Source organism: Lytechinus variegatus, chromosome 2 (genome assembly GCF_018143015.1).
Source record: "Lytechinus variegatus isolate NC3 chromosome 2, Lvar_3.0, whole genome shotgun sequence".
Lineage (NCBI taxonomy): Eukaryota > Metazoa > Echinodermata > Echinoidea > Temnopleuroida > Toxopneustidae > Lytechinus > Lytechinus variegatus.
The window spans coordinates 79,639,096-79,649,495 of NC_054741.1; the positions used below are offsets into that span (position 1 = coordinate 79,639,096).

The following is a 10,400-nucleotide window of genomic DNA, read 5'->3' on the forward strand; positions in this document are numbered from 1 at the left end:
AGAAATTGTCACGACATTCCTTCGCTTTCGTTTTTACGTTGCAGACAATAAAAAGAAGACATTTTATACCAATATATCCAAATTCATCAGCAATATTGAAAATATATTTCATACCTAATTTCGTGAAAGTGAGATAAAATAAGAAATGAACAAGTTTACTTCATTTCCTTCTTTATTTATTTGACCAATAAATAATTAAGTAATAGATAAATAAAATTTATAAATAAATGAAATTATGGTTTTGACCCTCCTAGAAGTTGGTCAGATCGGTGTGTTCTTGCACTTGCAAGATATGGGCATAATTAAGTATTCCCCATGACATGAATTCTGTTCGGAATGATAATGGATGATATTTGTTTCCATTCATCAATTTACTTATAAATCCGGTTTTCCGTTGTCGTGGTGAACGGTCACTCGGAAATGGACGCACATCACAATAACGCACACGCACACTCACACAGAATCCACGCCACACAAAAGCGATGACCACAAATTACTTCAGTCATGTATATTGACGCCCAGGCACAATAGGGCGCGAAGGGGATCTTTCATAAACAAGCGCAATATTTGCTATGGGTTTGTCGCATTTTAAAATCGATTAGTTATTTAGTGTTAAAGTGCCGTATAATGACGGCGCTACGCATAAATTCCCATACATAAATTCTCATTTTATTGATTCATAGGCCTTTATTAAGAAAATATGTATTTGGCTACATATTTTAGATGCTATAATGCGAGCTAGTGTATTTTGATGATCAAATCAAATATTAGAAAATGTACGTATAATTTACCAATCTTATCTAGAATATAACAACAAAATGTCATTACATTCATGTTTGAAATGACACATGTATAGGTTCATGAGAAATTTATTTACCAAAAACTACACAGAAAAACAGCGACATGGACAGTTACTTAGAATGTGGACCAAAGGACAGTCAATTCCATTTCAAACAACTCATTCGAATATATTGTAAGCCTACATAGGCTGATAGGGCTAAGTTTTAGAAAACATTTTAAACTTATGTTTTACTATTTACTTTCATAAACTTTGCTATGAACGATTTATTAATTCAAAAAAGCTGGAAAAAACAAGAAAATGTATGATATCTCTGGATTTACCTTCCTGCCTTTGTGATGATCATTTCAGTTCCAATCTCGTGAAACTTTGTCCATAGTTCACGCCCTTCAAGCGTTACCTTGATGTCTTTAGTTGCAGGATTTTGGGCCGACAGATCAGGCGGGCGCATCGCTGCCGCTGCGGCCATCATCTGCTGAGTTGCCGCAGCAGCTGCCGCTGTTTTGTGATCACCTGGCGGGGCTGGCAACGGGGTGAAATCACCGAAGTGACTGCTTCGGTCTGAAAGAAATGCCATGAGAGAATAGTAATTTTATTTACCGTTCAATAATTGCTTATATATTTACATGAGCATGATGAGTTATCATTCTATTTTGCTGAAGAGGGCACATTAAAAAGATATCCGTTGATAACATTTTTTTTTAAATTGATTAATACTTGATTACAAAAAATAGTCTTGCATATGGATGGCTCTAAAACATGCAGGCCTAAAACATGTAAATCACCGGCCTTGTCAATATGTATCAATATACCTTTTCGATCGATGCACATTCGATCATAGGGTTGTTTCCAAAATTCATGGATCACTCGTTTTATACAAACTATGTCAGTGTATGTGGCAGAAATAGGAATATGATGGAAAATATCATTAGATCATTTTCTTACCGAAGACATACAGGTAAATATTACAATTGCACATCATATCCCTGGATATAACTTATGTAAATTTTCACGTATTTTCTTTTATCACACTGAAGGGTTGAACGTAAACGAATTTTAGGAATCAGTTTCAAAGCTGACTCTCATTTCGTTAGCAGATAAAGAAGATCATCGTTAATGAATCGGATTGCATTCCTAAATAAGATTTTTGTCAAAATCTATAAATCAGGTCTCTCAGATATCACTCAAAAATTTATTTGAAATATATATTATGATGGGATCGATTATTATGATTCTGTGTATATAAAATCATATAGTCCGTCAAGGAACGAAAATGTCGTGTTTCATGTAAGGGATGGGGAGGGGGCGGGGCAGGTCAAATCTCAATGACATCCAGTCACTCACTCGTTCAATATTGATTACATAATATACCCATGTCCATTACAAATCGAAGTCAAACGAATTAAATAATTTTAGTAGCCCTCCCACATATCATGTCAAAGTACATTAGAACTGGAGCTGAATATGTCCACAGCTAACTGCTAATGAGCAAGCATCTAATAGTTAGGGGCTGTCAAAAGATAATTGTCATTATAACGTCCCCCGGCTTTTTCGGACATGGGGCACCGAACATGCCGAAAATCGACCCGTTTGTATATCAGGGGCGCATTAAAAAGCATTCGACGTGCACGGTAGATGGAGGACAAATTTTAGAGAGCGTCGGTATATAGTAACTACAATAAATGGATAGGTAATAGATGCACAGTGTTAAAGACTAATTATGTTTTTTTTTAAGCAGGCATTAATGCACACTGACATGTTTGACAGCTTATACGAGCAGCAAGTAACTGTTTTCGATTGTTGGCCTAATTGATTAGATGGTAAGTACATGTAAATGTCTACAATCAGCTTAACCATTATTTTGTATATACCAAGGAGATGGAAGGGGGAAGTGATAATAATTTATTTTAAAAAAATGGTTGAAGACGGAGCATGAGTGAGAAGAAGAGAAAGATGAAATAAAATAGTAATTATAATACACGAAGCTTAGGACAGAGGCAAAGAGAGACACAGAAAGAGAAATGAGAAACAGAGAGATAAAAGATTGGGGGGAGATGAAGACAGAATGAGCTGTTCACTGTGTATTTTATAACATAAATTTTTTACATTCCTCAAAATGATACATATTCGGCCATTCGCTTAAAATCATAAGGTCTATTGTATTATCAGAATTATCAAGAAGAACAATCATGATAACGTCAATGAGATTTTTTTTGTAGTACAAATCCTAGATGCAATTACGTTTATCATGTTTACGGCAACTTAATTGTATTTCACTGGCCACATTATGATTATAGTGAAGATCACATTAAAAACACTATATTAAAACTTTCTCATGTAATCATAAAGCAAAGGATTATTTTTGTAGGCTTTTTATTTTCAATTCTGTATTAATTGTGATTGATACATGATACATTGCCCACTTTGTAAAAAGATCAAAAACTTGACATTAGTCTATCAAGAAAAGCCATAAAGTTTACTGGGTAATTGAATTGCATGTGTGTTCCTTGGAGTAATATCTTCTTGGTCATTCAATATCAGTATCAACTTTCAAAATTATGGTCAAGGATCCTGACTTTGAATGGTAAACAGGGTCAGTTGGGTCGCATTTATTAGTAATATGCAATCAACGTGAAATTCACTAGAGAGATATTAATCATGAAACAAATGAAACTAATGTTTGTATCATCCCTGTAAACCTCGACCGAGACAAAAATCAAACGAAAATGAGCGTTTCTGTACACGGAATCTTACTGTCCATTGGATATGAATTATACTTGAAATGTCTGTGAGTAAAAAGTAAGAAAAATATAAAAACGTGTCGTTTAGGTAATATTCTCGAAATACAAAATTTTGAATTGTTGGAACAAAGCGATTTCTTTGTTTCGCTTCTATTATTATCCCTTTTATGTTACATTCAATAGTTTTTCCTCTTACCATGTAATCATGGTAGAAAAAATGGAACTATATATTGCTATAATTTAAGCCTAAAGTATAAAACAATCATACACCGTTAGAAAAAAAAAATGCGAATTTATTGTTTCATATATTGAATCCTCAAGAAAAAAAAGTTCGCAAAAAGGTTCTTTACGTGCTTTAGATCCTAAAACTTATTATGTGTGTTAATGGTTGATTATATTTTTCTTCGAGTATTCAAATATCATCGTTTTGAGGATACATTGATTTCCCTTTAAAACACATTGTGACATACACAACGTCGCTGATCCACTGGAAACCTTGTCTACCTCCACACGTTGGATGTGATGACAAGACTGTCAGCGGAAGCAGCGAATAGTCACTCCTGGATCTACGAGATGGGACCTCGTTTTTACCCGTTGCGTATGAATAAAATATGAGAGAGTGATAAAGTATGTAAATGTATGCTACACACGGATGGTGTGTGGACGTGGCTGGTTGGGCCAGCTACATAATCATCATAGTATAACAAGATGACTGCACTGTCAAGTACCCTTACGATTTTCAACCACTTGAGTCATCTTAAATGCTCATCTTAAATACAAACAACGATATTGAGCACACGATAATCATGATAATATGTATATGTCCTACAGATAAACTTTAGCAACTTTTTTAATGGTTCAGAATCTCCTCATTTCGACTGCACTCTAGCATTTCATCATTATCGGATGACATGTATTTTACTCTAGAATAAGTTTGTTGTTGTTTTTTTTTCTATTAGATCCGTGATTGTTTATTCAATTTTATATAGTTATTGCATAGCGTTCTTGTTTCAGCTTATTGTGTAACACTTTGTAAGCTTGATGATAGGAATATCATAAATCCGTCGAAATAGATTTGTCATTTCGGTTTATCGATGACAACAAAACACAACGTAGGCTGGAAATGTGCAATATCTGATAGAAAAAAATAAAAGATTTTTTTCGTGTTTTTCACTGCAATCAATTTGACACTTTCTTACAATTTCTTTAGAAAAAAAAATCTTTAAGATGAACTTTGCTTATTAGTGTTGGGACATATCTCCACCAAATCCTACAGTAACTATTTAATTGGCACATTATTTTTACGAGAATATGAACATGATGAAAATAATTCAATATGAAGTCATTAAGAATATGAGATTCACGCTGTCTTTCAGTAGGAATAAGCCTTCTTACGTCCAATGCTGCAAAACCAATTAATCAATTTTCTAGAAATTTCATGGGCTCGCCAGCGATTGCAGGGGAGCGTTTCATCAATATTTTCATCCGACAAGTTGTCAGATCTGATATCTTTCCATGATTTTGATTGGCTGAGAGGCACTGTTCCTATGGTAACTGTCGGATAAATGGGGACTTGTCGGATAAAACGTCCAACAAGTCCTTTCATGAAACGCCCCTCAGGTCTATTCATATATCCATATTTACATCATTGTCGTCCCATAGCTTTGTACATTTCAGTGATGGTTTTTTTTTATAAAAGATCTGTGTTTTTCAGATTTGTGGGCGCGTAGTGGTCTAGTGGTTCTGACGCCTTTCAAGCAAAGGGTCGTGGGTTCGAATCCTAGAAACGGCGTGTTTTCCTTCAGCAATAAATTATCCACACTGTGCTGCACTCGACCCAGGTGAGGTGGATGGGTACCCAGCAGGATTAATTCCTTGCGTACACTGAGCGCCGGTGATGGCAGCTCGATCTAAAGCCGGGGTAATAATAGCAGCGCTTTGTATCCTCAGGCAAAAAGCGGTTTATAAATCTAGCTTATTATTATTAATCTTATTATTTTTCACAATTGAGTTTCTTTTATTTTGGGGTAAAAGAATTACGAAAATGACTTCTAAAAATCATTCATTAGATTAAAAGTAAATTACCGTAATATAATCATCAAAAGAAGTTTTTCTAAATGTGTGGGTGCAATCTGTGTCCCAAACTCCGTATAACACGGGGGGGGGGGGTGTCATTAGAAGGCGAAATTGTAAGAATATTTCGATGATGCTCTGCATATGAGCGGTAAAAACACGATGCATGAAGAAATCGTTGACATGCTACCTAATATTTTTATTTTTGGTAATAATCTTGTAAATTGTATTATAAGAGTAGAAATTGCGACACAAACTTTCAAACCAGACCTGACAATCAACCTACATAATCATCGATAGTGGAGTGAAACCCGAAGAAAAAAAAAGAACCTAGGAATAATTATGTTTGATTTGGAGGGTATAAGAATGTCTACATATTTATTAGTCATATATAAACGATTCTATTTAAATGGGAGTAAAGATGAATTGAGTTAACAATAGGTAAAGCGAAGTCCATTGAAGGTGATGCCACGGCAAGCACGTTAGCTTGTTTGACTAACTCTCTTGATTTAGCGTTGTTATCAAGTAGTTGTGAAGGAGCTCTTCAGAACCACTTGATAGGGATACCACCAATCTTCAGAATGACTTCTACTTCAGCACATCTTTTAATATGTACTTCAAACACTCTACAAGACTTGCACAAAGGTTTCGTTGTGATAATCGATCATATCGGAACTCTTGGATTTCCACGTTGGCCCTGCCAATATATCAATTTTATTAGTAATTATGTAATGCATCATATTTCGCGATTTTTCATGGTTCAATGAATTGAATTTTTAACTTGAATAAGAAAGGTAACCATTTATCCTATTGATTTAAAATTTATAGATCATCTTGTGGATCCATAATTGATGTGGTAGTATTTTACTATTATTCAAATATATATAAATCAATAATTATTGGCATTCGATTGATGTGATTGAAGAGATACTTCCTTCTGAAATGTGTTAAAGCTTGGTCAGAAAACGCTCGATAATGAGAAAATTAACAAAAACCTTCAATATTTAAAATTTTTAATGACAAATTGCAATTAGAATGATTTAGTGAATAATTAAGGAAGTAGGAATGTGTAAAAATAAAAATTGGGCCTCGTGAAGAAAATAATGAAAGATCTATTTGTTGAAAAAGAAGGCTGGTTGTCATCTTTAATTGATTAATAGTTTTACAGTTCACCTTTATATGATTTTAATGAAATGTAGCACTAAGAAAACCACATGCTATTCACAATACCAGATATGGAATTATTTTACATCGGACATGTCGAATACGTTGCGAAGTTGTACAATTTTTCGCGAAAAATAATTTAACTACGTTTATATATTTTTTAGCATTTCGATACTTTAAATTTCAATGTCTTGATTTTATTTCTGTATACATGTAGTAATTTAGATTACTGTTCTTCATCAGTTTATTGATAATCTAGATTATATGGCCATAAGAAGTGATTTGCAATTTTTAATCTTAACCAAAATAATCAAATATTATACCTTTAAAGTGTTTCTAACCAAGACGTCACGCACTAAAAATCGGTTGTTGGTTTTACCTATATTCATTACGTTATTGGTTTACCTATTTATCAATGAGAAATGGGGAAGGTCTTGAAGGGGAATACTCTTGCATGCTACTTCATGTTTGGAGACATGTCGTGGAATTGTTCTCTTAAAAACGGACCTAATTCCAATGGGAATTTCGTGTGTGCTCTATAAGAGTGTACAAACGACTCACTGATGTATTAAACGTTTATTCAACAACGATGTGGTGAAATAAAAAAAATGAAAAGAGGACAAATTGTCAAATGTGTAACTTCGTGCAAGTGACAAATAACCATGACACCTTTTGGACTCTTTTGACTGTCTTTGCATACAAAAGTCCCACACAAACGATCCACTCGTAGCGCATATATACAAACGATCTCCCTCTCTATTTTGTTCTGGTAATATAAACGAATTTAGGGATATTAGAGGGTACTAGTAGCTAAAGATGCTTTGCTTGGGCAAATGCTGTGTGTCAATAAGACATGAGTTTCTGGGTCGAAGGCGGATGAAAGCTGGAGAGGGAGGGGGAGGATCGATGTATTGGGTTGTCGTTGTGGCCAGCCTAAGAGGCGAGCAGAGGAGCATATAGCCGCCCGCCACAGCCCGTGCATAGCTAACCCATCAGATAGGATGACAGCCAGTCCCACTCAGCCGTATCCAACACTCTAAATATTTAACAAGAAAAGGGGACCGCAAAGGGGTATGCGCTGGCTTTTATCCATTGTGGCTGATTTATTCTTAAAGTATTAATTAAAGATGGTAATGACTTGTCTATTCTACTCTATATTTTAAACTTCCCAATTACTTACACATACTTTGAAACCAGTTTTAAATAAAACGGAAACTGGATAATTATATGACTTAAAAAAAAGAAATAAAATGCATAGTCTCCTTTCCAATCAATCACATCGAACATTCCGTCATAATTCAATACAAATTTATTCTTAAAACAGAAAATTAAAACTATGTCAGATAAAAGAAAGCTATTGTACATCTAAGTTTAAGTAATTATCAAAATTTTCATTTTCTCCGTACGGCCTATAATTATTTAATCACATGTACTTCATATTCTGAATTGTGTATCATTCCAACTAGATGATGATGATAATAATAATAATAATAGAATTATTATATATTTTCACACTAAATAAGGTTTTGAACTATTTGAACTAGGACTATAAAATATTAATACATTAAAAATTGTTAGTTGTTTCTAAGTTATCAAATTATATTTGATCGTATTTGGCATGACTCAAGCGGTATTATTGGTATCATTGGTTTATTGAAATGCCTTCAGTTTGTAAGAAATACAATTTTCTTACACTTAAATTTCATTCGTTTTAACAATAAAGGATAATTTTTCGTAAACTTAGTACTTGAGCCATTATTTCCTTCTTGATCAAAGTTTTCATAAATAACCCCCATCCCTTTTCAGCTATAACAATAATTCTGCTCGAAACACCAATAAACAGTAATCTGTTGGTCGGTCATACCATCGACTATGATCAAAACAACACCAATAAATATGCGGAGGAGCAATAGGCTACCCATACTATAGTACACTGAATGTTGTATGTGCATTGTAATACCTAACTATTTAAAAGTCCAACATGGTAAAATTGAAAGATAAACATTAAAATAAGATTTATGAAGTTTGAAACTGCCATCTTGAAAACAAGATTTTGGATCTGTTATGTAATCCGATAGACTAGGAAGCAATAGATTAAGAGGGCGGGTGTTTGTTGAAAGGTGTTAAAGTGGGTCGAGTATGAAGGGGTTTCTTACACCTCACCTGAGAATCCTAACGAGTTATGGTTTGATGATTGCATGGGTAGACCGGGGTAGGAGAAGCTCCTAGGTGCTGGGGGCACGATGCTGTTGAGAGCAAAGGCGTGAGCACGGGCACGATGGTGGTTGAGGTACTCCTCGCTGCCGTCATACATCATTCCCACTTGTCACCACAACCGAGTCAAGAAACAACCTTACAATCAGCAGCTTACAAACTTCCAAGGGGGCGACAAAATCGAACGATGTCGGCGACGAAGTTCTCAAGTCCGGAGCAGAGCTCTCGCTTTTGGGGGTGAAGTACAGAGGTATGAGAGAGTGGAAGAAAAAAAAAACAATGCCACTGTGCGCGCATTCCCAACCTTGATGCACCCGTGAAAAACTTGGTGTCGGGAGAGCGAGAATGGTTATATTTATATCTCCAAGATTCACGTCCCGGTGAGAAATGAGAAGGAAAGGAAGTAAAAAAAAAAGTTCTTTGCGTCGATTCATCGGAGATCGTGCCGAAACACCAATTAAAGACCTATTATGAAGTGCCTCCGACTAGGGTACATCATTTAGACAAGCACTACTTATAACGAATCCTGATTGGTCCAATGCGCACGTCCATCAACAGCGTTGTGACCACGCCCAAGAATACGCTATCGAAAAGGCTTATTTTTGCGGCATGATCATGAGTTGAGGCGACAGCTTTGCTCAATGCAGGCACAAAAGCACGCATTTTCTCGCGAGCGCACTCTTTGTTGCATCGCATTCACGGCGGCTCTGTTTGTTTGAGTCAAATTTTCCGGTTTTACACGTGTGTCTTTTCAAGCTCTGTAAATCAGAGCTTGATACACTCTCAAAAGCGTGGTTTATACTTCGTAAACAACTAACAAAATGATATATATTAAGACCATCATTTTAAGCAAACCAATTATTACATTAAATAAGACAAGTAACAGTTTCTTATTTGTCATCAAGGATCATTTATGGGGAAGAAATTCACATAATGAACAATAATCATCTTCAAGGGCGGTTTCATAAGGTGAAGGGAATTGGTAGTTTTATACACAGAAAATAACACAACATGAAATGAAATATGTAATAATAATACTCAATATTTATAACACGCTTTTCCCAAATGGCCCAAAGCGCTCACAATTTCAATTAACATATTTACAAACAAAAATCAGAATGATATATTATTTTAATGAAGGCAATTGCCTACAACAATAGAGTTTTAAGGGCTTTCTTAAAGGACTTGATAGTTGGGATTGTCTTATTGCGAGAGGAAGCTTGTTCCATTCCATTGAGGACGCAACGATGAATGTTCTATCTCCAGTCTGTTTTCTTTTAGTTGGATATGTTGATTTAAGTGGGTCTTCAGAGAATCTAGTTCTTCTACCTGGGACATAAATTTCTAAACAATCAGACAAGTATTTTGGGGCTTGGTTATAGAGTGATTTGTATACAAGGAGTATTAAC

At 35.0% G+C, this 10,400-nt stretch overlaps 1 protein-coding gene across 2 annotated transcripts in view; it reads right to left on the reverse strand.

Moving 5' to 3' along the window:
* Positions 1 to 9,528, reverse strand: part of LOC121409182 (T-box transcription factor TBX5-like) — a 59,571-nt gene extending 50,043 nt beyond the window's left edge. Inside the window, exons 1-2 of one of the 2 annotated variants that reach the window (XM_041601033.1) lie at positions 8,941 to 9,528; positions 1,123 to 1,360 (exon numbers count right to left, since the gene is read on the reverse strand). In XM_041601033.1, coding sequence (XP_041456967.1) covers positions 1,123 to 1,360; positions 8,941 to 9,094 — 392 coding nt within the window. In that variant the 5' untranslated portion in view covers positions 9,095 to 9,528. The remainder of the gene's footprint in view (positions 1 to 1,122; positions 1,361 to 8,940) is intronic. The other variant, XM_041601034.1, reaches the window with a different exon arrangement.
* Positions 9,529 to 10,400: the final 872 nt, after the last annotated feature.